This window comes from Pseudopipra pipra, chromosome W (assembly GCF_036250125.1).
Source record: "Pseudopipra pipra isolate bDixPip1 chromosome W, bDixPip1.hap1, whole genome shotgun sequence".
Classification (NCBI taxonomy): domain Eukaryota; kingdom Metazoa; phylum Chordata; class Aves; order Passeriformes; family Pipridae; genus Pseudopipra; species Pseudopipra pipra.
The window spans coordinates 22880574-22906450 of NC_087580.1; the positions used below are offsets into that span (position 1 = coordinate 22880574).

Consider the following 25877-nt stretch of genomic DNA (forward strand, 5'->3'; position numbering starts at 1 on the left):
TGTTTAAAACAATTCTGGCTATTTAGGCAAGCAACCTCAAGTAACAGTCAGCAAGACCATTTCATGAACTTATCTTTCCTCACTCTCCCCCCCCCTTTTTTTTTTTTTTTTTTTTTTTTTTTGTACTGAAATTAAACTGTTAGGTTAGTTGTTGCATAAATAAAAAGCTTAGCTTTGTTGACTTTGAACTTAGTGTCCTGTGCAAGGACAGGTCTTTATATGATTTGCCTGTGGCATGCTGTATCTCAGGGGTCTGTCTTATCATCATCTTCTTTTTCACTGTTTCTGTCAAATGTTTTTGGAGAGTTGTCAACTAATAGCGAAATACCAATTAATCTCAAGTTATACAAGATGGTTGTGTCAGGGATGAAGTTCCCGTCTATCAGCGTTTGCATCATCCAATTAAGCACAAATACATTCCCACCGCATGGTCTGTGGTTGGACCATGCCATTGTTGAACAAGTTAAGCAGCATATTGATGAAAAACAAGGAAAACAACATAGAATATCTACAATAAAGGACTAATAGTAAAAGGGTAGACAATAATATCTTTGCAACCATATCCATTTTTAGTGAAGAGATCAGAATAGGCTCTAGCTGTTCCTGCTTCATTGGGTCAGCCAGGGTCACTTGCATGCTATGCCGTGGTTGCAGGTAATCATAATCTCTTTGCAGTCAGCATACAGGGGGTCAGCATCCTACTGTTGAATGTAGATGTAATCTCCAAGTTGGAATAGATGAACAGGAGTGTTTAATCTCACGGGTTCGGATTACAGAATGAATCTGTGGAATTTCTGCAAAATAGAGCCTAGACTATTAAACAATTTTCACAAAAGAATTTCAAATTTTCCCCAATCAGAAGATTGCAAAGTTGCAGCCTCTATAAAGCAGGAGGGTTCTACACTCCCCCTTTTTTTTTTTTTTTTTTTTTTTTTTTTGAGTTCGGCCAGAGGAGGTCTCCTACTCAGTTGCTCGGCAACAAACTATCTCTATTGTGTGAGCCACTAACACCTTATCTCTTTCTCTGCTAAGGCAAAGGCAAAGTTTTGCAAGAGGGCTTTTTATCCTTTTTGTCAAAACCCTGCTTTTTTTTTTTTTGTTTGTTTGTTTTCTGTTTGTTTGTTTTCTGACTACGATGTTTTTTCAGAAAGGTTTTATAGGGGTAAAATACAGCTAAGAATAAGGCATTTCACTAAGATTTTCGTACAAATACTCATTTCCCGGAAAAATTCCCTAAAACTGTCTGCAGACTAGCTTGCAGGTAAACGCAAGTCTTTGGGTTTAAGTTACCTACGAGTGAGTAGAAGGACTAAAGAGAGAGATTTCGCTTTTAACAACACCGTGAGCGCACAACGACACACCGGACAGACAACAGAGTCAACACGAGAGTTAACAGAAACACGGGAAAGCAGCCTTCTAGCCTGCTCCCCTTCTCAACAAGAAGTGATACTTTTCCGGGGTTGCTCCATCCCTGTTTCCCTCTGGGGCCGCTCCTGGTTTGTTGTTGTTTTTTTTTTTTTTTTTTTTTTTTTTTTTTTTGTTTTTTTTTTTTTTTTCTTGCACCGCTGCGGCCGGGCTGCTCTCCTGCCGGCTCTCGGGTACTCCTGCTTTACCCCCGCGGTGCTGCCTCGCCCTACTCTGCTACGCCGTGAGAGTCTTCCGGTCATAGCGTCTCTCTGGTGTTCGTCTGCACCACGATTCTGCACGGGGTGGCGGCGGCCACGGTTCGAATTCACACGGTTCGGTCGGGGCAGTGTGTGCCAGGCTGCGACGCACTCCCCCCTTCAGCAGGATGACTACACGGCCGAGAAGTTTCGTAGTAGCAGCGAGGGTTTTCAAGTCCCAAAGTCTATCTCCCAAACCCCGCCATTCCTCAAAGGCGAAAAGGAGAGGGGGCACTTTAAAGAAACCGTTTTCACAGGTCCAAGCAATAAGCTTGTCAAACACCTTCTCAGCTACTGTTTCACCTTGCTTAGCAAGGATAGCTAACAGCAGCTTTTTAGCTGCAGCAAACTCCGATTCCATGCTTGCAGCAAATGACAGGGGGAAGGTAGCGACCCTTCCTACCTCGGTTCGCGCCGACTGGCCCACGACCGAAACGCCTCTGTCCAGCTTCTATCAGCCTCTCACGTCTCCCACCGCGTCTCACCGCAAGGAGATCAACCGGCTCAGCCTCTCGCGTCTCCGACCGCGTCTCACCGCAAGGAGATCAACCAGCTAACCGCATTCTTCTACCGTTTCGCGCTTTTTATCACCTTTTCGGGCGCCAGATAAAACGAGAAGATGCAAAAAACGAGCTCGAGAGTCAGAGACACATCCTCATAGAGGTACAGGCAATGCTCTAACTTTATTCCAAAAATACACACATTATCAAGGGTCCTACAGGGTTCACACGCTCTGTTCTAACTTTCTATTGGTTACATTCACTTTCACACACTATATCTGTAACTTTATTGGCTCTACTAGTCAAGGCACATTTTCAGGCCCCCCCATCTTCTGGTTTCTCACATCCTGGATAACAACCTCCTTCTTTGTTTTCCTCTATGCAGCTTTCTGATATCTGCTGCTCAAGGACACACATCTGCTGCTGGAGAACACAGGTCCCTGCCGTCCGGCACGCAGGCCGGATTGTGCAAGCAGGCCTGATGCAGAATATGTCCTGCATCATCTAAGATTTTCTCAACAATAAGGCAGTTTTTTTAAAGCAAAAAGCAAAGCAAAGCTTGTGCACACAGAAGCCAAAGACAGCAGGGTTTGTTCTCTACTCCCCATGAGCAGCCATGGTCGGCCACTCCCGAGGAGCAGGGCTTGGGTACCTGTGAGGGTTCCTCAGCAGGCAGCCATTAGACAATGAATGCCCCCCTCCTGCTCCAGGCCTCAGCTTTAGAGCTGAGCTGACCTCCCATGGTCTGCAATGTCCCTGTGGTCAGTTGGGCTCAGCTGGCCTACTTGGGTCCCCTGCCAGGCTCTTGCCCTCAGCTAAGGAAGGAATGTCCCAGTGTTGGTGCTGTGCTCAGCAGTGGCCAAAACACTGGGGTGTTCTCAACCCCCTTCCAGCTGCCATGCCAAGCCCAGCCCTGGGAGGGCTGCTGTGGGGAACTGAACTGCAGCTCAGCCAGACCCAACCCAAATATCTCTGGCACATATTCTATAGAATCCATCCTTAGCTGTTGTATGATAGATCTATAAGATATTACAAATAATAAGCAATAATAAGGCAAGTGTCCTCCTTAGGGACACCCCCCCAAACTCCTGCCTGGGTTTGTTCCCTGGGGGTCTCTGCAGCAGCAAGCACAGCCCCACACTGACTGCTCTGGGCTGTGCAGGCATTTGTGGTTCTGCCTGTCTCACACACCCCCAACCTTGGGATGGATCTGGATGTCACTGGATGTGATGTCACAGGGGAGATGTGATGTCATATGATGGATGTGACGTCATAGAGGAGCCTTGATGTCCCAACAAGGATGTGATATCACAAGGGAGATGTGATGTCACAGGGAGAATGTGATGTCACAGGCGAGCCCAGGATGTCACAGGGATATGATATCACAAGAGAGATGTGATGTCATATGATGGATGTGGCATCATGGGGGAGATGTGATGTCACAGGAAGGATGTGATGTCACGGTGGAGGATGTGATGCTGCGGGGAGGACATGATGTCACAAGGGAGATGTGATGTCACAAGAGAGATGTGATGTCACATGATGGATGTGACATCATAGGGGAGATGTGATGACGCAATGAAGATGTGATGTCATAGGGGAGATGTGATGTCACAGGAAGCATACAATGTCACAAGGGAGGTGTGATGTCAGAGGGGAGGATGTGATGTCATAGGTGAGCACGGGATGTCACAGGCATGATATGATATCACAGGAGAAATGTGATGTCACAGAAAGGATGTGATGTCATAGGGATTATATGATATCACAGGAGAGGTGTGATGTCACGGGGGATGATGGATGTGATGTCATCGAGCAGCCTTGATGTCATGACAAGGATGTAATGTCATAGGGGACCTGTGATGTCATAGGGGAGCTGTGATGTCATGTGGTGGTGGGATGTCGTAGGGGAGATGTGATGTCACAGGGCAGGTGTGATGTCACAGGGGAGCTGTCATGTTATGAGGTGGTGTGATGTCATAGGGGAAATGTCATGTCACAGGAAGGATGTGGTGTCATAGACGAGATGTGATGTCCTGGGGACATTGGGATGTCCCGGGGAGGACATGACGTCACAGGGATGATATGATATCACAGGAGAGGTGTGATGTCATATGATAAATGTGACATCATAGGGGAGATGTGATGTCATGGAGGATGTGATGTCACAGGGACTATATGATATCACAGGAGAGATGTGAAGTCATATGATGGATGTGACATCAGATGTGATGTCACAGGGGAGAACGTGACCTCACAGGGATTATATGGCATCATTGGAGAGATGTGATGTCATATGGTGATGTCATAGGGAGATGTGATGTCACAAGGGGAGGTGTGATGTCACAGGAAGGATGTGATGTCATGAGGAACACGTGATGTCAGAGAGGACTGGCACATCCCCCCCCAGCCTTGCTCCAGCTAAAGCCATGGAATTTGTCTTTGTTTCCCTTGGGTTCAAGGTCAGGCTGTTTTATTTCCAGGGATGTCTAGAGATGAGTTAAGGGGAGCTCAGACCTTTTGGTGAGGAAGGAGTTGTTTACTCTGGAGCATTTGAACTCAGCCTTTGTTCCTGGTTTCTTCCCCCTGTGTCAGAGCAGTTCATTTCCCAGGGGGAAAGCTCTGATTCCCCAGCACAGTCAGGTTCTCCTGAGCTCAGGAGGTTTCACTGGTCTCAGTTTTCTCCAGTATTAATTCTGTGCCAAATTCTTGCTTCCTAGGTCAGTGAAATATTAGAAGAGAGAGAATCTCACCTTGATCTTGGACAGAACACTTATAGTTTTCTTTATTGTCGTGACGGAAAGCTCTAGACACCTCAATGTGAGAATCCAGGAACTTCGTTTATTGTAGATTGATAACAGCTTAATATACACTCTATAATAGGTTCATGAATATTACAGAAATTAGGCTCATTATTGGTGCTCAGTTAGGTGGTGATATCATCTTAACTGTCTTTCATTGTTTACACAGGTGGCTCGTTAAGTGTCTCTGTTTTGGTAATGCCTAGCTCCTGTTCTTCAGCTCAATTTAGAATACCCAAGGACGCTGCTGCTTTCTCACGGCCCTGCTATCTCACACTTTCTCATGGGCCTAGTCAGACTGCGTCTTATACTTTAGCAGCTCATCCATAGCCTTAGCCATGTTCATATGTCCTCGCATTTCTAACCAATCCTCTACAATTTCCCCCGTTTTTATTTTGTGCCAACAATGCTTTCTTTGTCGTAGTATTTACACGTCTAGTAATACAAGAAAAGGCAACACGAGCTATTACTAAGATTACAATAACTGTCAATATCTATCGTAGGCCTTCCTTAATATAACTTAGAGCCCATTCAGAATAAGGAATCACTATGGTTCAACAGAATCACGTTACACATCTCTAAAATCTTGACACCGGCAGAAAGTATTTTTAAGTTTACACATTCACACATTCATGTAGCTTTTTTCTTTCACACAACATTCAGGTGGCCACCTCAGACACGCTCCTCAATCACACACACATTTTCAAGTGGTCATTGGCTGTGCACTTCTTGTCAGTTTCATAATTCAAAGGAAATTTATGGCATAACTGCCATCAGCAATCTGCAAATCCTGCATAACTCTCCATGTAAAAGACAAATACAGCAAGAAAGAACAGAATATTATCTTGGAAATCTTCAACCCTTCTTATAGAGCAATGCTATTTTATCATAAAGGCAATAAAGCTACTTTTGCAGGGGGCAAGACTATATCCCCTTCTGTCTCATCGTTCCGTCTCCAAATCTTCTACCTGCACCCTGCCCCTGGGGAAAACAGCCAAATTTCATGTAAGAGAAGCAAAATGGCAAACTATAGGAAATTCTTAACAACCTTCTGCAATATGCAAAAGCTAAGCACGGATGTCGCGTTATTTCTAATCTTACTTCAAAGGATTTTTCGTCAGTCTCCCCTTCTGTTTTTGAAGAAAACATTTGAGAATGCCATGAGCACGCTGCATGCTTAACACCTATTGCTGTAAAAACAATGCAATCTTATTTGATTTATAAGTTGGGATATTGTTAATTTTAAGTTGTTTTTTCTCTTTTCCCTTTTTTCCGTGTTTTACCGTCTTTGCCTCCCCCCACGCTCCTCATTGCCGAAGGAAGAAGGAGGGGAAGGAGCGGCTGGGCTCACCCAGAGAGATCAGCAGAAGGAACTTAATCACAGGGTCTGCTTAAGAAAAGACAAAAACATAGGAGAGGGAGAGAACAGCTGCAAACAGGCACGTTTCAGAGAAGGGGTGATTGGTGTAACGGGGAAAAAGAGAAACAGCTTTCCCCCTCCCCCGACTGCACCCCCCAATGTTTTTGCTACCGTCATTAACTCTAGGAAGAGGAGCAGCACCAGGGAAAAACCACTCGCTGCAAAGAAGGGAAGGGGAACGCACACCCCCTGGGACCATGGCTGTCAGCAGTGCGGGGGAAACAGAGCCCCCCCGCCGCCCGCCGTGCCCGGGGCCGCCGGCGTGCACGCACGCGGGCGCACCACTCCGAGCCAGGGCCACGCAGGCGGCGCGACCACCGCCACTGCCCCGCTGCTCGGCGCCGCCCCGTAGGCACCCGGCACAGGCGCACAGACCCGGCGCCGGCACGGGTTCACTCAACACGGCGGCATAAGCACACAGCACCGTGAACACAGCCACAAATGCGCAGCGCAGTCCCGCTGCACAGTTCAGATGAAAAGCTGGAAATGTCTTAAGGTGGAACTCAGTCATAGTGTTCGTAAAGTTTATCTCTGGTCTATCAGCAGTACTTTCACACTGCAGCCGTCGTCTCTGATCGTCCTGGATACGCACTGCCGAGGTGCTAGCACCGCGTTCATGTTGGTAGGGCCGCTCCGTTGTCTCCGGACCCGCTCCGCGATCTCTGGTCCCGCTCCGGCTCCCTTCAACTCCGCTTGACTCCCTTTTTACACGATTTCTCCGTATGATGGTATCCAGTAGCATCCTAATGTCCTCAGACTGTGCTTTAATGCCTTTTACTGTTCCAGATAACAATCGCCAAATTGTAAGGAGGGAAGCAGCAACTTTTTCTCCCTTATAGGCAGCAGTAAAGAGTTTATCACTAAGTTCTTTCCAAGTAGAGATAGTAAAGGCAGTTACAGTGTTCGCTTCATATCCCTGGCCCTTACATGAAAGCAGCATCTGCCGCAAAGCCAGTTCGTCTTAACTCCCCGCTTTCCCAGAAAGCATTGGAGCAATGATAGTGCCGCCTGTCCCTCAATTACCTAAAAAACGTGTTACCACGCTTTGTGCAGCCCTTTCCACGAGACTTTGCGGCTTTGTCGGCGGGCCTCCTTCTTCAGGAGTCGTCCCGGGCGCCGGGCCCTGGAAGCACGGAACTTAACTCTTTCGCCGTCCGAAATCCCCGAAAGGGAGGCGTCCGGCGGCGGCAAGTTGAGCTCTTTTTCATCCAGCCCTTTCGCCTTCTTGTGCTGCACGGCAAGACCGACCGAAACTCCTACGTCCGACCACGGCTGCGAGAACCCGACTTGGCTCTCAGGAGTCCGACTTGACTCCGAGTCCGACTTGACTCCGACCCAGGAGATCCGACTTGATCCCCTAGGGACCCCCCACTGGTCCCTGTTCGGGCGCCAATTTGTCGCGACGGAAAGCTCTAGACACCTCAATGTGAGAATCCAGGAACTTCGTTTATTGTAGATTGACAACAGCTTAATATACACTCTATAATAGGTTCATGAATATTACAGAAATTAGGCTCATTATTGGTGCTCAGTTAGGTGGTGATATCATCTTAACTGTCTTTCATTGTTTACACAGGTGGCTCGTTAAGTGTCTCTATTTTGGTAATGCCTAGCTCCTGTTCTTCAGCTCAATTTAGAATACCCAAGGACGCTGCTGCTTTCTCATGGCCCTGCTATCTCAGATTTTCTCATGGGCCTAGTCAGACTGCGTCTTATACTTTAGCAGCTCATCCATAGCCTTAGCCATGTTCATATGTCCTCGCATTTCTAACCAATCCTCTGCACTTTATGAAATTGAATTCTTCCCTAATAGTTCTGGATGACAGGACACCCATGTGGAAAGTCCCTTTTCTGGTTTTCAGGACTTAAAAGAGATGCTTTTCTGATGTGGGTATTTATTGGAGTGTTATTGATTCGACTGTGAGGGTTGAATTTGGTGTTCCTTGCACCTTTAAAAAGTGCAACCCCTTTAATCTATTGTTTTAAAACCCACGCATTGGATGTCAGATGACACAAAGACAGCAGGTAGAGATAACCCTGATGTAAGTGATGGTTCCAGTCATCCCGTGGATGGATCAAAGATTTCCAAGGCTTTGTTCCAAGGCTGCTGCCCCGCCCCCACCCTCTGCCCCTGGCTCCTGATTGGCCGCCGCCCCACCAATGGGCCGTCCCGGGGGATGCAAATGTCCCGCCCTGCTGCATATTCATGAGCTCGGGGCGGGGCTTTGAGCCCTCGATCAGGGCCCGGGCGAGCTTTTGGTCCCCGCCCGTGCCGAGTGCGCGGGGTCGGCCACGGGAACTTTGCTGTTCCCCGCGGGGCGCACGGAGGGTTTGTCGCCGGGCGCACATGGACTGGGGAGAACTCTGCCCGCCGGAGCCGCTCTCAGTGGATGTTTAGGATTGTGCGGAGGCAGCGTTGATGGAAGCGTTCCAGGAGTCGCAGGAGGTGGCGGTAGATGACCCATGATTCAGACCCATATAAGAGAGTAGACAGCACTATGGCTCTGTAAACACGGATCTTTGTACTTTTCTTCAGGTGTTTATTTCGCCAAACTCTTTTGTGGAGTTTTCCAAAAGCTCTCTATGCCTTTGCTAACCTGTTGTCTGTCTCTCTGTCAATCTTACCGTTCAAGGAGATGATGCTTCCCAGATAATTAAACTGCTGGACTGATTTGAGCTCTGATTGGCCAATGGTGATGTGGGGATGATGGAAGACTTCCTGAAGTGCAGGTTGATAGAAAACTTCAGTCTTCTTTAAGCTGACTTCCAGTCCAAAGAGCTCCATCTGTCCCTGCACATGTTGGGTCCAATTCTCATCCCCCACTTAGGGACAAAGTCAGGCTACATTGGGTGTTTAGCTTTGCATTTGCTTCACTCTTTTGTGCTTCCAACACACACACACCCCCCAGTCTGGGCAGAGTCTGGCCCCCCAAAGAACACAAGACCTGACTATTTGTGGCTCCCGCTGCAGTGACTGGAACTTGGGCCACAATCTGTGCCAGGAGCAGAGAGGTCCCTCCCCACAGAGACTTCTTGGCAATGGAGTTCTTAAGAAAACGGGACAGGCTGTGGGGATCACTGGCAGGGCACAGCCAGGGACGTGTCTTGACCAGCCTCCTGTTTAACATGACCAGCTTTTTCAGCCTCTTTGCTCTCTCTTTTCTCATGCTTGTTCCTCCAGTGACCACTGTGATCCTACCCTTGCTTTGGTTCTTTCCTAGACATCCCATGACAAGTCTTGCCCAGTGCCCAAATCCCCTTTCTGGCTGCCCATCATGAGTCTCAGACCCTGAGGCCGATTCCCCCATCCTCAGTTGCAAGGTCACCCTGAGAGGTTCTGCCACTGACCCACTTGCTTCAAGTTTCCTACAGATACCTTGGAACTTCCCTGGAATTGATTCTTTACCTTTCGGGCTTAGAAGGGTTTCTCCATAAACATGGCAATTCATGTCCTCAACATGGAAATTCTTTGGAGAAGGAGTTTGGGACTTCAGACTCAAAAGAATCTCAGAATGATTTGGCTTGCAAGAGAGCTAAAAGGTCATCTGGTCCAAGTCCCTGGACATAGACAGTGACATCTTTTATTAATTGAGGTTACTCACAGTCCTTGACTTTGGACAAATGCAGGGATGGGACATCCACTTCTCTGGAAACCTCTTCCAGTTCTTGCCACTCTGGTTGTTAAATCTTTCCTCCTATTATCCAATAAAAAACTTTTTCAGTTCAAAGCACTGCCAGGTGTTCTGTCACTACAGGCCTTGGTTAAAAGTATTCTCTGTGATTTACTTAGCCTATGAGCACGACATTTTCATCTGCAAAAACATCTGTGAGTGCCCAGAGATCTCCCAAGATGGGCTTGAAAGGTCTCAAGCACATGAGCACTAGAGAGGGGCTAAGGAGCTGTGGCCTCACTGGTGTGGAGACTGAGGACAGGACAGGACAGTCCTCAGGGGGCTTGAAGGGAGGATTTAGAGCTGGTGGATCCTTTTGTCAGAGCAGAAAAGAACATGAGAAAGAAAGAAATAATGCCAAGTGCAGCTGGGGAGGTCCAGCACGGACATGAGGAAAAAGGAATTTCACTCAATGGAAAACGCTGTTCTGGAACACATCAGCCAGGAGGAGTCTGGATGAGGCCAAGGCTTTGTGTGTGCAGGAAGAGCCAGGGAGGACGCAGAGATGTCAGTGCAGGAAGGTGCCAGCCAGGTGGGGCAGCCGGGGGGATGACGACAGCCTGCAGGGAAAGGGGCAGGGCATGGACACCGTAGGACAGCCTGGGCTGGAGAGGAGACAGGGAGGGGGAGAAGCTGAAAGGCCCTGCCAGAGCCACCTTCTGCAGGCCTTTGGCCATGGCTGCTGTCTGTGCCCCTGATGCCAGGAGGAGGGGAGTGCCCCTTGCAGCCCTGGGGCCTCATGGCCTCCTTGTCCCTGCTCAGCAGCCTGGCAGGTGCCACCCCATGGACCTGCCCTTGGCATTGCACATCCCACATCCCAGTGCCCCAGGAAGAGCCCTGAGGAATGAGGCAGGACAGGATCTGTCTTCCCAGGGGCTGAGGGTAAGGGCTTGGCCTGTTGGAATAAGGAAACAAGTCAAGGTTTGTTCAGCATCAGAGCCACCTTTCCCTTGCTTGTCCATCCTTGGCATCACTGTCTGCAGATTTCTGCTCTAACTGGAACCTGAGGACATGTTCTCAGTTGTGTCCCTCAGTGAGACTCATTAGCACTACAAGAAACTTTCGTGTTCCAATCTCACTTTGACTTCTTGAAAAGTTGTTTGAACTTCCTCTCAGGGACTGAGTTTCATGTAAACAACCCCAAACCCCCTGAGGTTCATGAAATGCCTGGGGCTGTTGCTGTGCTGCTGAGCTGGGCCGGGCTCCTGGCACACAGGGAGCTCCTGGCAAGCAAGAAGAGCTTCAAAGAGACAGCTGTGCCCAGGAGCAGCTCCTCTGCACAGCCCAGCAGGGCTGAGGGCACTGCCTGCAGCACCCAGGGCACAGGAGAGAAGGCAGAGAGATGAGAGGCAGCCTGGGCTGGGAGGTGACTGAGCTCTCACCACAGGAGAGACCTCCCCAGGATTTGAAGGAGGAATTCTCTGGCTGTAGGAAAGTTCAACTTGCCTTCCTGGAGGCACCTCCTCAAGCTGGCACATCCCACAGCTTCCAGGATCTTTCAGCAGGACTCTCCCAGTTGCTGCAGTGCAGGGGAAGTGGCCATATGGCAGAGCAGGGCAGGAGCTGCAGGCAGCAAGGGCAGAGAGGAGAAGGGAGCAGGAGGTTCAAGGGATCCTGGGCTGGGAGGACAGGGCAGAGCTGCTCAGGGCAGGAACCTTGCCAGCCCTTTGCCATGGTCAGGCTGTGGCTGCAGAGCAGTGCAGGTGAGTTCCTGCAAGTGCCTCTGGCAGCTGCCAAATGGCAGCAGTGGCAGGAGCTGTCAGGATGGCTCTGCTGGATTTGCTGGGGTGCAGCAGGAGAAGCTGCTGCAGAGCAGGACTTGCTGCTGCCCCCTCAGAGGCCCAGGGCAAGAAGGTTCCCTGTGCCAGGGCTGGCTGTGGGGTAGGAAGGTGGGGGTGCATCCAGGGGTGCCCAGGGCTGTGGTGCAGAGCAGGGTCCTGCCCCCAGGGCTCTGTGTGCTGGGGCAGGGACTCTGCTGCCTGCCAGGGGCAGCTCTCAGCCCGGCCAAGGAGCTGCCACGGCCCTGCAGGGAGAAGAGGTGGGGGGAAGGAGTGACCCCTCAGGGCAGGGCAGGGCTGGGCAGGGCCCTTCAGCTGCAGGCTCAGGGCTCCTCACAGCTTCAGCTCCACCTCCTCCATTTCCAGGGGCCCTTCTCAGGAAGCACATCCCCCCAGAACACCCCCCCTTCCCAGCCACCGCAGGGGGTCTGGGATCTGCTCTGCAGCCCCTGCCCAGGCAGAGCTGCCCCTGGGCACTGGGCTGGGGATGGCTCTGGCAGCACTGGCAGGGAGCTGAGCTGGGCACAGGCAGGGGCTGCTGGCAGGAACAGCTCCTCACCCAGAGACAGGCAGGCAGGGAGAGGCAGCTGCTGCCACAAGGGCTGGGCAGGGGGATGGGGGCCCCTCCCTGCTGTCCCTGTGGCACAGACCCCTTCCCTGAGCAGCTCCTGCCTGGGCTCCTTTCCCAGCCTAAGCAGAGCCTGTGCCCTCAGGCCCACGGGGGCTGGGCTGTGCATTGCCCTGCAGCAGCCAGAGCCCAGGCAAGGACAGGGCCCTGATTTCCAGCTGTCTCTGTGTGTCCCTCCTCCCTTGGCAGCAGCACTGTGGCATTTCACTGCCATCCCCTGCTGCCTGGGCTCTCCTTGTTCTCACCACTGGGTTTTCTGAGCCAGTGTGGGGTTTTGGGGGGGCAGATTCCTGTGCAGACACAAACCCTTTGGGTGCTTCTGTGGGGATGTGTCTGGGGGAGCCAAGTGCCCAAGTACCCTCCAGGCACCCTCAGGGGATTCAGCTGTTTGCCTGGGTGTCCTGCAGGGCTGCAGGTGCCCTCCAGAAGGGCACAGCTCTGCCATAGGATCTCTGTGCTGCACAGGATCCCCATGGAGAAAACTCCTCAGTGCTAAATCCATGCAAATGCTCTGGGCAGCTGCAAGGAGCATTTTGTGTCTCACTCTGGGAGGGGAGAGATGAAAAGGTGAGGAGTGTGTCAGTCTGATCTTTGGACATGCATTCCTGGATCTCTGGGCAGTTTCTCTGTAGGGGAACAGTTGAGTGTGATGCTCCTCCAGCTCCAAGCTGCCAGCACAGGGCAGCTGAGCCCAGGACTGATGGGCAGAGCAGCTCCTCTCTCTGCACTAAGGGACCGTCCCTGTACCCCTCAGAACCCACAAGACTTGACCTGCAGTGCAATAGGAATGTCAGGGACTTCAAAATTCCACAACCACTCCTAAGTGTGGCAGGTGCAAGTGGGTGAACAAATCCAAAGAATTCCCTCAGCTCAGTCCTTCATTTGGGCAAATTGCAAACAGCAAAGCTGAGAAACTCTTTGATGTATCAGGAGTACATTTAATTTGAGATCACCCTGCATTCCAAGGTCCCTCTCCCAGCAAAGAAAGGAGGCCTTTGGAGCCCATCAGAGAGTTCCTGCTTCCAATGTTTCCCTCAGCCAGCAAAAGGCAGAGCTCAGGGGAGGGAGCTGCAGGGAGGTCTGAGTGAGGAGAGAGAGCCTGAGAGTGGGGTGGCTGAGACAGGTAATGTTTGGCTGCAGAAGCCTGGTCTAACTCAGCAGTGACTTTTCCTCCTCAACAGATCAAAATACTCTGAGGAAGGAGCAAATGTCCAACAGCAGCTCCATGGCCCAGTTCCTCCTCCTGGCATTCTCAGACAGGCGGGAGCTGCAGCTCCTGCACTTCTGGCTCTTCCTGGCCATCTCCCTGGCTGCCCTCTTGGCCAACGGCCTCATCCTCAGCGCTGTAGCCTGCGACCACCACCTGCACACCCCCATGGGCTTCTTCCTGCTCAACCTCTCCCTCACAGACCTGGGCTGCATCTGCACCACTGTCCCCAAAGCCATGCACAATTCCCTCCATAACACCACAACCATCTCCTACACGGGATGTGCTGCACAGGCCTTTTTCTTTCTATTCTTCATCTCATCAGAGTATTTCCTCCTCACCATCATGTGCTACGACCGCTACGTTGCCATCTGCAAACCCCTGCACTATGGGACCCTCCTGGGCAGCAGAGCTTGTGCCCACATGGCAGCAGCTGCCTGGGCCACTGGCTTTCTCAATTCTCTGCTGCACACAGCCAATACATTTTCCCTGCCCCTGTGCCAGGGCAATGCCCTGGGCCAGTTCTTCTGTGAAATCCCACACGTCCTCAAGCTCTCCTGCTCACACTCAGGCTACCTCAGGGAAATTGGGCTCCTTGGGGTTGGTGCCTGTTTCGTGTTCGGTTGTTTCATTTTCATTGTTTTCTCCTATGTGCAGATCTTCAGGGCTGTGCTGAGGATCCCCTCTCAGCAGGGACGGCACAAAGCCTTTTCCACGTGCCTCCCTCACCTGGCCATGGTCTCCCTGTTACTCAGCACTGGTGTATTTTCCGACCTGAAACCCCCCTCCATCTCCTCCCCTTCCTTAGATCTGATTGTGTCTCTTCTGTACTCAGTGGTGCCTCCAGCACTGAACCCCCTCATCTACAGCCTGAGGAACCAGGAGCTCAAGGATGCCATAAGGAAAATGATGACTGGATGCTTTTCAGGAGCAAGAACCTGCCTTATTCCTTCTGCAGAACACTCGTTGTGTAACCCTTTAATGGCCCATCCTGCCTTCTAAATCTTTTGAGAGTGGTAGTGATTTCCTGCATTTTTTCGTCTTTTAATGTTGTTAACACTGAAATTTATTCTTCATCTCACGCCTAATTCATTCTCAACCTCTTTATTTTGACCCACAATTGTGTAAATGAGGAATCATTCTCTGTGTGCATTTAAACAAAATAAAAGTTCCTGCAGCAACTTCTTTCTCAAACATCCTGGCTTTGTTATTCTGTACATGAGGAAACACAGTCTCTGTGTAGAATAAAGGATTTGAATTCTTTTTTCCAAATTCCCCTTTGAAGAACCTCCCTGAAGCTGGAGGGCAGTGCCTGTGTGCAGAGGAGAAGGGGTAAAGAGTCCTGGTACAGGAGCACTGCCAGGGAGCAGCAGCTCTTGGGCTTTTCAGAGATGCTCTTTTTCCACTGCCTCCCTCTCCTTTCTGCTCCTTGCCCAAGGCCTGAGTGCTCTGGCAGCTCAGTCACTGCTGTGTCAGTCCTGTGACCATGGGCAGGGACAGGCCCTGGGCACTGCTGGCACAGAGCTGGGCTCCTTAACATCATTTCCATCATGAAAGGGGATCCCCCTGGGCAGTTCCCGAAGACTTTGTTCTTTTTGAAAGGTTGGTGTAAAGAACAAGGCCAAGGAACAGACTCTGCAAAGTCTCATTGCTTTGCTTGTTTCCCCATTCAGTCCCTGCAGTGAGAGAAGTGACTCACTGGGGTACTTGAGGGCCTGAGGGCTGGTTCAGATGTTCTGTGCTGGTGGCCAGAACACCAGGGCAAATGCTCTCCAGGTCACCTGCCTGGGGCTCTGCAGCTTGTAAGGGCTCTGATGGAGGTGAGGACTTGTCTGTAGGAACTCAGGAAGTGCAGGAGAGCACAGAGGATCTGCAGGGACAGCCCGTCCCATCCAGTCAGCAGGGAATGGAACCCTGGAGCAGAATCCTGCCCAGGGTGGAGTTACCAGAGATCAAGTACTAAATCTCCCTGTGAACTGGTAAAGGAGAGTTCTGCAAGCCCAGGGGACACAGCAGGAACAGAGAAAGGACTCTGGCCAGTGACTCATCTGACCCACAGTGAACTCCCCTTGTGCCTCCCCAGCTCAGGGAGGGCTGTACCAGAGCCAGGGCTGGGCTTTCCAGGAGGGTGTCCTGAAGAACTCTCCAGCCCACAGGCTGCATGGAGTGGAGCCCTGCCCTGCCCTCTGTGCCATTGGAAACAGCCCATGGTCCTGCCCAGCCTTGTTCTTGGCTACTGAGCCTTCCAGGACTATGGCAGAGGGTGGAGAGGAGTGATCCCCATCCTGCTGGGTCTGCTCCCCACCCTGACCAGCATGGCCAGTGCAGGCTCAGCCCAGGGTGCCACAGCCCCTCCCTGTGCAGAGCAGCACCTCCAGCTCAGGGCCCTGCAGGGATCCCAGGCTGGGATCTGCAACTGGCCAAGGCAGCCTGGACACACTGACCTGGGCAAAGGGATGTCCCTGCAGAAGAGCAAGGCAGCATTTCTGGGCCTGCAGAGAGGAATCCCTGACACAGAGAAACCTCTCTCTGCAGCCCCCCTGGGGACAGGCTGCTCTGTCCCTGGGCCAGGACTCTGGGCTGGGCTGGGCAGAGGGGTTGGCACTGAGGGGCACAGTCAGGCTGTGCTGGGCATCTCCTGGAGGTGACAGCAGGGCTCCTGCAGTTTCCCTGCCCTCCATTTCCTCCTGCCACGCTGAGTGTCCAGCCCCTGAGCTGATGGGGATGCTGAGACTCCTCTCTGTGCCCCAGGAGCTGCTGTGCCCTTCAGAGGGGCTGGGGCTGTGGGGGGAGTGCCCAGAGCTCTGCAGCACCCTGGGCTGGGCACTGCTGTGGGGCCAGACCAGACTGGGCTGCTCCCCCAGTTGACCTCTATAATGAAATCACTTCTAATTTTCTCCTGAAGAACCATGAGAATATGTGTTGTGTCCCGAGCACTAAACTGGAACTGTGGGATAACAGAAAAGGCTTTTGGTGTCAGGGATATTGGGAAGGCTGGGCAGTGTCACTGGGAGACCTCTCCCAAACCCTTGGAAAGGCCAGAGCCAGCCCAGAGCTTCCTGGGGCCTTGGCAAAGGCAGACATGGAACCAGTCTGCAAACAGGGCAGCAAGGAGGGTTGGAGAGTTCCAGACTGCTCAGGCTCAGCAGGGAAGGGGATGGGGCAAGTCCTCCTGCAGCCATTGCCAGGCATGGGAAGGACAAGGTAGGGATTGCAGAACCCCTGTGGGGGGGAATAGAGGGGAATGTTGTGTGCTCAGACTTCAGCAAGGCCTTTGACATGGTCTCCTGTGGCCTCCTTAGAGCCAGACTGGTGAGAGCTGGACTGGACAAGTGAAATGTGGTGGGTGGGAAGTTGAATGACTGATGAGGCTCAAAAGTCATGGCACAAATTCCACTTGGCAGCAACTCCCAGGTGACATCCATCAGGGACCAGCCCTTGACTATTCCTATGGAACATCTCTATTATGTCTCTGGATGATGGGAGGAAATGCACTTTCCACTCCTTTGTGGATGAGGCCAAGTTGCAGCGAGTCTGTGAGAAACCTCGTCTAGTTAATGGTGACTTGTACCAAAAATGTGGTCAAGATGACTGAGTTGGATAAACTTGTCTTGCCATCAGGTGCCAGCAAGGGCCAAGACAATGAAGAAAAAACTCATGAAACTTCAGAGGAAGGGCAATTCAAAAGGGGAGAAAAAGGCCAAACACAACCAAACCAAACCCAACCAAACACAGAATGACAGAATATGCTGAGCTGGAAGGGACCCACAAGGATCATCCAGTCCAACCCAACTCTTCCATTGCCATCTCCCCCACCCCACCAGGCTCTGGAGCAAAGCACGGCTGAGGTCCAGCCCAGCTCTGCTCTGACAGAAAGAACCTGCAGTCAGGGAGAGGGAGAGGACAAAGTCATGTTTAACCAGCCTGAGGAATAATGGGATCAATGACCTCCTGTATTCCTGGGCACTTGAATGACCCTGTGGATCAGGTTTGGTAGCAGTGAGGGGGCTGCAGGTTTCCCTTATGGAAGAGGAGATCAAGAGTTGACTCTGTGTCAGAGAGAGCCAGTTTCAGGTGGTTCTAAAATGGACCAGCCAGTGCCCAAAGCTGAGCCAAAAAGCAGTTCCAGAGGCACCTGTGTGATAACCCTTTGGAGAAAGGATAAAATCCAGGGTGCTGGAACCCAGAGAGGAGTGAGAGAAATGTAGGAGAAACAACTCTGCAGGCATGAAGGTGGGCAGAGAAGGAGGAGGAGTGAGAGAGAGCTTTGGTGGGCACCTGGCAGCCAAAAGCCAACCCCCAGCCCTGAGAGCCACAGCTGAGCCCAGCACAAAAGCTCCTCTAGGTCTGGAGGTTCTTTGCAGCAGCTTTTTAGCAGAGCTGCCAGATGGGCCATCAAAGGGGATGCTCAGCTGGGTCTGAAACCTGTGTCAGCCTTGTCAGCCTTGGCTCTGTAGGAAAGAACTATAGAATCCTAAATAGTTTGAGTCAGATGGGATCTTTATAGGTCATGTAGTCCAACCCCCTGCAATGAACAGGGACACGTTCAACTAGATCAGGTTGCTCACAGCATTTCTAACCTGGTCTTGAATGTTTCCAAGGCTGGGGCATCTATGACCTCTCTGGGCAACCTGTGCCAGTGTTTCATCACCTTCAGTGTAAACAATTTCTTCCTTATATCTAGTTCCAATCTGCTCTTTTTCAGTTGAAAACCATTATCACTTGTCTTATTACAACTAAGTCTGTCCCCATTCTTCTTCTGAGTATGATCTCAGGAGCTCCTGACAAGCCTTGACCAAACCAGCTGAGCAATGAAGAGCCCCTGGACTGGACCAGGGGTATGGGGAAGTGTCCCTGGACTGGACCAGGTGCTCCTGGATGATACAGGTGGGAACAATCTGGAGTGGAAGAGATGGGGAACACAGGATAATCAGTCATCCCATGAAAACCTTGGAACATTCCCTGCCTGAATCTCAGCCCAAATGGAACAGTTTGGATACAATTCCCAAATATTTTGAAAACTCCAGTCATTCCTGACACCAGGATGGAAATTCAGCAGATAACTAAAGCCAGTCCCCTTGGGAGCCCACACCCAGCGGGGCTGAGGGAGGCCCTGGCAGCTCCCCAGCACCTCCCTCTCAGTGGGACACCTCTGGCAGCCTCTCCCAGCTCGGGAACCCTCCAGTTTGCAACACTCCAAAGAGCGGCCCTGATGGCCAGGACAATTCTGATCCCCCTCCATAAACACTCCTCCAGCTGGGACCCTTGTCTGGTGGCAAACACAAAGGGATTGGTGGGAGTGTTTCCCTGACAACAGGAGAATTTGGGAGAGGGACCTTTACCAACCCAGCTATTGATGTGTCCACACATCTCTGCCTGGGTGTGGGTGTGAATTGACTGTGGTGGGAATGTTGTTCTTGGGAATCTATAATTCAGTCACTGTTAAAATTGCAGCAAATGCTATTGAATCACTTGATAATTGTTCAATTGGTCAATGATTAAGGGCTACTAATGTCTTTTGTCCCCTTGTCTTTGCATCCAAATCCTTTGCACCTTGACCCTCTTGCATCCTAAGGCTCTGTGTAAATCATTGTCTTTCATCAAAAAATATATATTTTTCGTGATGTCTACTTTAAAATCTTCCTCCTTAGCTAAACTACAAAACAACTCCAATTAACTGTAGAAGTCTTGAAGACTTGCATTCATATAAAGGAAGGGAAATATTTGTTTTTCAGTGTTTTAATGGGTCCCACAGTGTGTTTGGAGCTGCATCAGCTGTCAGTCCAAGATGGGCCATGTCAGAACTGGTGAGGCTGGGGGGTGAGGAGCAAGGTTGATCATCCAGGGTCAGTGTGGATCTCCTGAGGAGACACTCAGCATCAAGATCACGTGGAGGACACCTCTGTCACCTCTCTCTGAAAACTAAAATATATCCATTCTTGAATTAAAAAAAAAAAAAAAGTACAAATTTTGAAGACTTGTTTTGAAATTGCCTTGAAGACAATTAAAGGAAGATAAAGAGATCCTGAGGGATTTCTGGTTTTAATGAGCCCCACGGTGTGTTTTCCTGACAACAAGGAGAATTTTGGAGAGGGACCTTTCCACACCCAGCTCTTGATGTGTCCACACATCTCTGCCTGGGTGTGGGTGTGACTTGACTGTGGGGTGAATGTTCTTGTCAATCTATAATTGTCACTGTTAAAAATGTAGCAAATGCTATTGAATCTCTTGATAACTGTTCAAATGGTCAGTAATTAAATGCCACTAATCTCTTTTGCCCCCTTATCTTTGTGTCCAAATCCTTTGCACTCTGACGCTCCTGCATCCCAAGGCTCTGTTTAAATCATTCCCTTTCATCAAAAATATATTTTTCATGACTTCCACTTTAAAATCTTCCTCCTTAGCTAAACTACAAAACAACTCTAATTAGTTGTTGATGTCTTGAAGACATGAAGACAATTAAAGGAAGACAAAGAAATTGTTTTTCAGTGTTTTAATGAGCCCCACGGTGTGTTTAGAGATGAGTCCATCATCCTCACGTACTGAGAGAAGACTGAAGAAGCTGCTCAAGAAGTCAGAAGCCAAACTGCAAGTGCCTTGAAGCATTGCTGGGCCCCACTGAGGGCAGGCCCTGCCAAAGCCTCCCCAGGGACTCCTTGGAGCAGCTCCTTGGAGGCCAGGAGTGCAGGCAGACAAAGGCTCTGGGCAGGCCCCTGCAATGCTGAGCAAAGCCTGCCTTGGTTTTGTGGAGCACAAAGGCCAAGGCCTGAGCCCCAGGCCCTGGCCCAGCAGATCCTGTCCCTCCCGGCTGGCTCAGGGCTGTTTGGGAGGCACTGGGATGGGAGGGGGAGGAACAACAAAGGCCCAAAACTGGGCAACCCCTGCCAGGCTGCTGAGGGAGGGGCGAGGCAGAACCCAAGTGCAGAACCTGCCAGGAAAGTGGCTTGTGGTGGCCTGAGTGGCAGAGGCAGCTGCCAGAGGCAAGGGGACAAAGGCCTGGGTGCCTTTGGGCCTTGCAGCCCTGCCAGAGCCCTTGGCCATCTCTCCTGCAGGCTGTCCTGCCCTGGCCCTGCTGCTGCTCTGGCCTTGCAGGCTGCACACACCCCTCCTGCTTTCCCACCCCCTCCCAGCAGCATTTCTAGACCCTCCCTGATGGCTCTGCACCAGCTCTGGCTGTTGCCATGTGCACTTGGCCTTCTTACCTTGGATCCTGAGCCCCTGTGCCACAGGACATCCCTGCCAGAGCCCAGGCCCTTCTCCTGGGGGTCACTGCAGAGCTGAGCAGATCCAGGTCACCTCCCATTCCTCTGCCAACCCCCTGGGCCTGCTCTGGGCCCTCCAGGTCCTTGCCCTGCTCCCAAGGGCTGTGGGGGTGCTGAATGGTCAGGGCTTGGGGTTTAGAGCTCATGGTGGGCATTAGGCAGAACTTTGGGAGGTTTGTTGTTCTGCTGGCAGTGTCTGGTTCATGATTAGGGGAAGAGCTTTTTGGGCTGAGTCAGGATTAAAGCTTGGCTTTTCATACTGGTAATACAGGTTTGGGATTGGGGTGGGCACTAGAGGACAAATAAGAGTCTGGAGTTCTGGGTTTGGGCTTTTTCTGGCTTGGAATTAGAGCAGTGGATTCCTTTCCATGGGAAGGGCAGCACTTTTGGGTAGTGTTGAGGTTTCAAGTTACAAAGAGGGTAAAGGTCTATCAAGAATGTTTTCACAGTCAGTGTTTCAGCACCCTCAGCATTACCCGAAACTCTTTTCACCTCATCAAAATCCTTCCTCTCTGTTGGCCAAGCCCCTCTTTCCTTCCCTAAATATCCAATCCTTTTTGTTCCAGTTCCTCCTAATCTCCCCTAGACTTTCATCTGGGTGGGCTCAGCTTTGTGATGACACTGTGCAACCTCATGGAATCAAGGGGCCATTGTGGCACTGCAGGGCCTCATGGAAACCAAGGAACACAGGGACACTGTGAAACCTTGTGGAACCAGGGGACCATTTAACATCTGGGGCCTTGTGGAAATAAAAGAACCCTGAAACCTTTTGGAACCTCATGGAACCAGGGGGCCATTTTGTCACTGTGGAGCCTCATGGAAACAAGGAAACCCTGGGACACACTGCAAATCAAGGAGGCATTGTGACACTGAAGGCCCTATGGACCCGAGGACACTGTGGAAACTCACGGAATGCAGGGGCCATTTTGGCACTACAGGGCCCTCTGGAGCCAAGGGAACCCATGGACAAATTGGATCCTCATGGAATCAAGGTGCCACTGTGACACTACAGGGCCTTATGGATGCAAAGGAGCACTGGGACTCTGTGGAATCTTGTGGGATGAAGGGGCCATTATGACACTGAGGAATCCCATGGAATCAAGAGGCCATTGTGACCAGGCATTATGGAGCCAAAGGGACCCTGGGACACTGCAGAACCTCTTGGAAACAAACACCCAGACACTGTGAAACCTTGTGGTACCAAGGGGCCATTTGGACACAGTGCAAGCTCATTAAATGAAGGGGGCTTGGTGACACCGAAGGGCCTCCTGGAGCCAAGGGGACCCTGTGACAAGATGTAACCTTGAGGAATGAAGTGACCATTGTCACACTGTAAAACCTCTTGGAATCAAGGGCCATGGTGACACTGAAGAGTCTCCTGGCACCCCCTGTGCCTCCCCAGAACTCCATGGGATCAAGCAGAGCCGCTGCCTCCCCCCCGCCGCACGGACCGGAGTCGCCGGCTCTGCCCCGCTGGGACACCTCTGGAGTCAGCGTGTTCTTGGGCAGCATAACTCATCTCAGATCAGAGAGTTTCCCAGATTTTGCTTTGCCCCCTCTTTCCCCTGGTTTTCTTTTTGTTCTTTGTCCCCTAGGATGCAAAAGGGGAAGGGAAAGACGTGTTAATCACCATTTTTATCTGTTTACGAAGTGGCGTTCAGGATGCGGGGAGAGACAAAGTGATTTCTCTCTGTGTTGTTGGTGTGAACAGTTCTGTTGGTATTGTTGTTTTTGCTGCTATATTGTCAGTAAACTGTTATTTTTTCACTTATACCTCCTTGTATTTTGTCTCACTCTATTAGTGGGGAATAAAAGGGGAATGAATTCATTGTATGGGAGTTTCTGCCCCAATATTTGTCTTGAAATCAAGATGGGTTGCTCAAGGGCTCCCTATAATTTGGCATCATTCACAAAGGACTTGAAAATACATTTTGTCCCAGTGTACAGAGAGATAATAAAGATGTTCTATAGTGGTGTTCAAGGGCTGGTCACTGAGGGATTTCACCAGGAAGTTGCTGCCAAAAGGACTTTGTACCATGGATTTTATTGGACACTCTTCATTCAGCCAACTTCCCACCCACCACATCTTCCACTTCTTCAGTCCAGCTCTCACCAGTCTGGCCATAAGGAGACCACAGGAGACCATGTCAAGGGCCTTGATAAAGTCTGGGCACAAAACATCCACTTCTTTTCCTTCCCACAGGGGTTCTGCCATCCCTGCCTTGTCCTTCCCATGCCTGGCAATGGCTGCAGCAGGACTTGCCCTATCCCCTTCCCTGCTGAGCCTGAGCAGTCTGGAACTCTGCCAACCCTCCTTGCTGCCCTGTTTGCAGACTGGTTCCATGTCTGCCTTTGCCAAGGCCCCAGGAAGCTCTGGGCTGGCTCTGGCCTTTCCAAGGGTTTGGGAGAGGTCTCCCAGTGACACTGCTCAGCCTCCTCAATATCTCTGACACCAAAACCTTTTCTATTACCCTACAGTTCCAGAGGAGTGCCCAGGACACAACACAGGTTGTCCTGGTGGTTCTGGAGAATGAGAAGGGATTTCTTGCTCGAGGCCAACCCCTCCAATTGGATTGGAGTGCAGCTGAAAGGTTTCCTCAGCATTTTCCCCAGTGCCTCCCTGCCCTGAAGGTTTGTGGCCATCAGGCTGGAGCTGAGGGGGTTGGGCAGGTGCCTGAGGAGGGGGGAGAACAAGGGCTGTGTCCAACTGTGCCAGGAGGGCTGTGCTGGGCAAGGAGGAGGAGGCTGCAGAAAACAGTGGCACTGGGGAGGGGAGAGGAGCAGCTGGAGAGACCTTGTGCCTGCCAACGCTGGGCAGGAGCTGCCCCAGGATGGCAGCTCTGAAGCACTCACAGGATGTCCCTGGGAACAGGAGGGGAAGACTGGATCTGAAAATGGAACCTGGAAAGCAGAGAGCAGCAGTGTCATGGTGACACTGCAGGAGAGTTGCAGCCCTGGAGCAAGGTGACAGAAGAAGTGACCCAGTACTTGCAGTGCCCTCAGAAGATCCCACAGCATCCTGAAGATGCTGGAAGGGAGCCCAGCTCTGCTTCACAAGTTCCCAGGGTCTGTCCCTGCCTGTGCTCCAAGGGCTTCCACCCCCCAGGACTGTGCTCAGAGAGCACTCAGGCCTTACCCCGAGAAAGGGGCTCAGGAGGACAGTGTGGAAGTGGCAAGAGAGCAGCTCTGCAAAGACCAAGCACTGCTGCTCCCTGGCAGTGCTGCTGGGCTGGGATTATTGTCCCCTTCCCGTTTGCAAAGACCCCCTGTCCTGCAGTGTGCTGTCCTTTAGGAACATTTGAGAAGAAGGGTCTTGGACAAAGAAGGCACTGCAGGGTCCTTTATTTTGTTTAAATACTCTGTGAGCACAATACATCATTTATACTTCTCTGGGTCAAATTCAGTGGGTTGACACTAAATTAGAAGGCAGATGCATAATAATATTTCATTGCAGAAAAAATTCCTGCAAGAAGAATTAGATGACCTCCACGAAAAATGTGAACAGGAAGGCTGGGCCAGTAAGGAGTCCCGTTCTGAATGCTACACACCAGAACACAGGCACTTTATTTCTCCTGAAAAGCATCCAGTCATCATTTTCCTCAGGGCATCCTTGAGCTCCTGGTTCCTGAGGCTGTAGATGAGGGGGTTCAGTGCTGGAGGCACCACCGAGTACAGAACTGACAGGGCCAGATCCAGGGATGGGGAGGAGATGGAGGGGGGCTTCAGGTAGGAAAATGTGCCAGTGCTGACAAACAGGGAGAGCACGGCCAGGTGAGGGAGGCACGTGGAAAAGGCTTTGTGCCGTCCCTGCTGAGAGGGGATCCTCAGCACAGCCCTGAAGATCTGCACATAGGAGAACACAATGAAAATGAAACAACCAAGTGCTAAACAGCCACTAACCCCAAGGAGCCCAATTTCCCTGAGGTAGCCTGAGTGTGAGCAGGAGAGCTTGAGGATGTGTGGGAGTTCACAGAAGAACTGGCCCAGGGCATTGCCCTGGCACAGGGGCAGGGAAAATATATTGGCTGTGTGCAGCAGAGAATAGAGAAAGCCAGTGGCCCAGGCAGCTGCTGCCATGTGGGCACAAGCTCTGCTGCCCAGGAGGGTCCCGTAGTGCAGGGGTTTGCAGATGGCAACGTAGCGGTCATAGCACATGATGGTGAGGAGGAAATACTCTGATGAGATGAAGAACAGAAAGAAAAAGAGCTGTGCAGCACATCCCGTGTAGGAGATGGTTGTGGTGTTATGGAGGGAATTGTGCATGGCTTTGGGGACAGTGGTGCAGATGTAGCCCAGGTCTGTGAGGGAGAGGTTGAGCAGGAAGAAGCCCATGGGGGTGTGCAGGTGGTGGTCGCAGGCTACAGCGCTGAGGATGAGGCCGTTGGCCAGGAGGGCAGCCAGGGAGATGGCCAGGAAGAGCCAGAAGTGCAGGAGCTGCAGCTCCCGCCTGTCTGCCAATGCCAGGAGGAGGAACTGGGCCATGGAGCTGCTGTTGCACATTTGCTGCTTCTTAGCACAGGGTCTGTTCAGAAAAGGAAAGCCACAGCGTAGAATTACAACAGACACCTCTGACAATATCACTCCAGGTTTCAATACAATTAATTTCTTGAATAAATCAAATTTTTCTTTCTAATATGTGCTGGCAAGAGGGTTGTGTGTGGCAGGAGCTCTTGCCATGTGCTGCCAAGGAGTTCAATGTGTCCTTCCAGGCCAGCACTGTAGTTGTGCAGGACAGAGCAGGACAGGAGCCCTCTCGTAGAGATACCAAGGGCTGGGACATGAGAGAGCCCACCCCCAAGGGAAGGCTCAGCACTGCCCAGGATCCTGCCCAGGCAGAGCTGGGCCTTGCTGGGGGCAGTTCCAATACCAGCAGCACAGGCCCAGCAGAGAGGGGCGGGTCCCACAGAGGAGAACTTCTCCAGGCAAAGGCAGCTCCTTGCCCAGCA

The 25877-nt window shown here is 51.3% G+C and overlaps 2 protein-coding genes across 2 annotated transcripts; one reads left to right on the forward strand and one right to left on the reverse strand.

Moving 5' to 3' along the window:
• The first annotated feature begins 13669 nt into the window (after positions 1-13669).
• Positions 13670-14671, forward strand: LOC135404921 (olfactory receptor 14J1-like). The gene has a single exon (XM_064639653.1). The coding sequence runs from the start codon at positions 13670-13672 to the stop codon at positions 14669-14671; it is 1002 nt and encodes a 333-aa protein (XP_064495723.1).
• A 9800-nt stretch (positions 14672-24471) lies between these two features.
• Positions 24472-25413, reverse strand: LOC135404922 (olfactory receptor 14J1-like). Its single transcript, XM_064639654.1, has one exon. It carries the CDS (start codon positions 25411-25413, stop codon positions 24472-24474), a length of 942 nt encoding a protein of 313 aa, XP_064495724.1.
• Between the last annotated feature and the right edge of the window lie 464 nt (positions 25414-25877).

Bases quoted from the DNA above. Each gene is read 5' to 3' on its own strand.
- LOC135404922 (XM_064639654.1), bottom strand. From the start codon at position 25,413: ATGGCCCAGTTCCTCCTCCTGGCATTGGCAGACAGGCGGGAGCTGCAG.
- LOC135404921 (XM_064639653.1), top strand. From the start codon at position 13,670: ATGTCCAACAGCAGCTCCATGGCCCAGTTCCTCCTCCTGGCATTCTCA.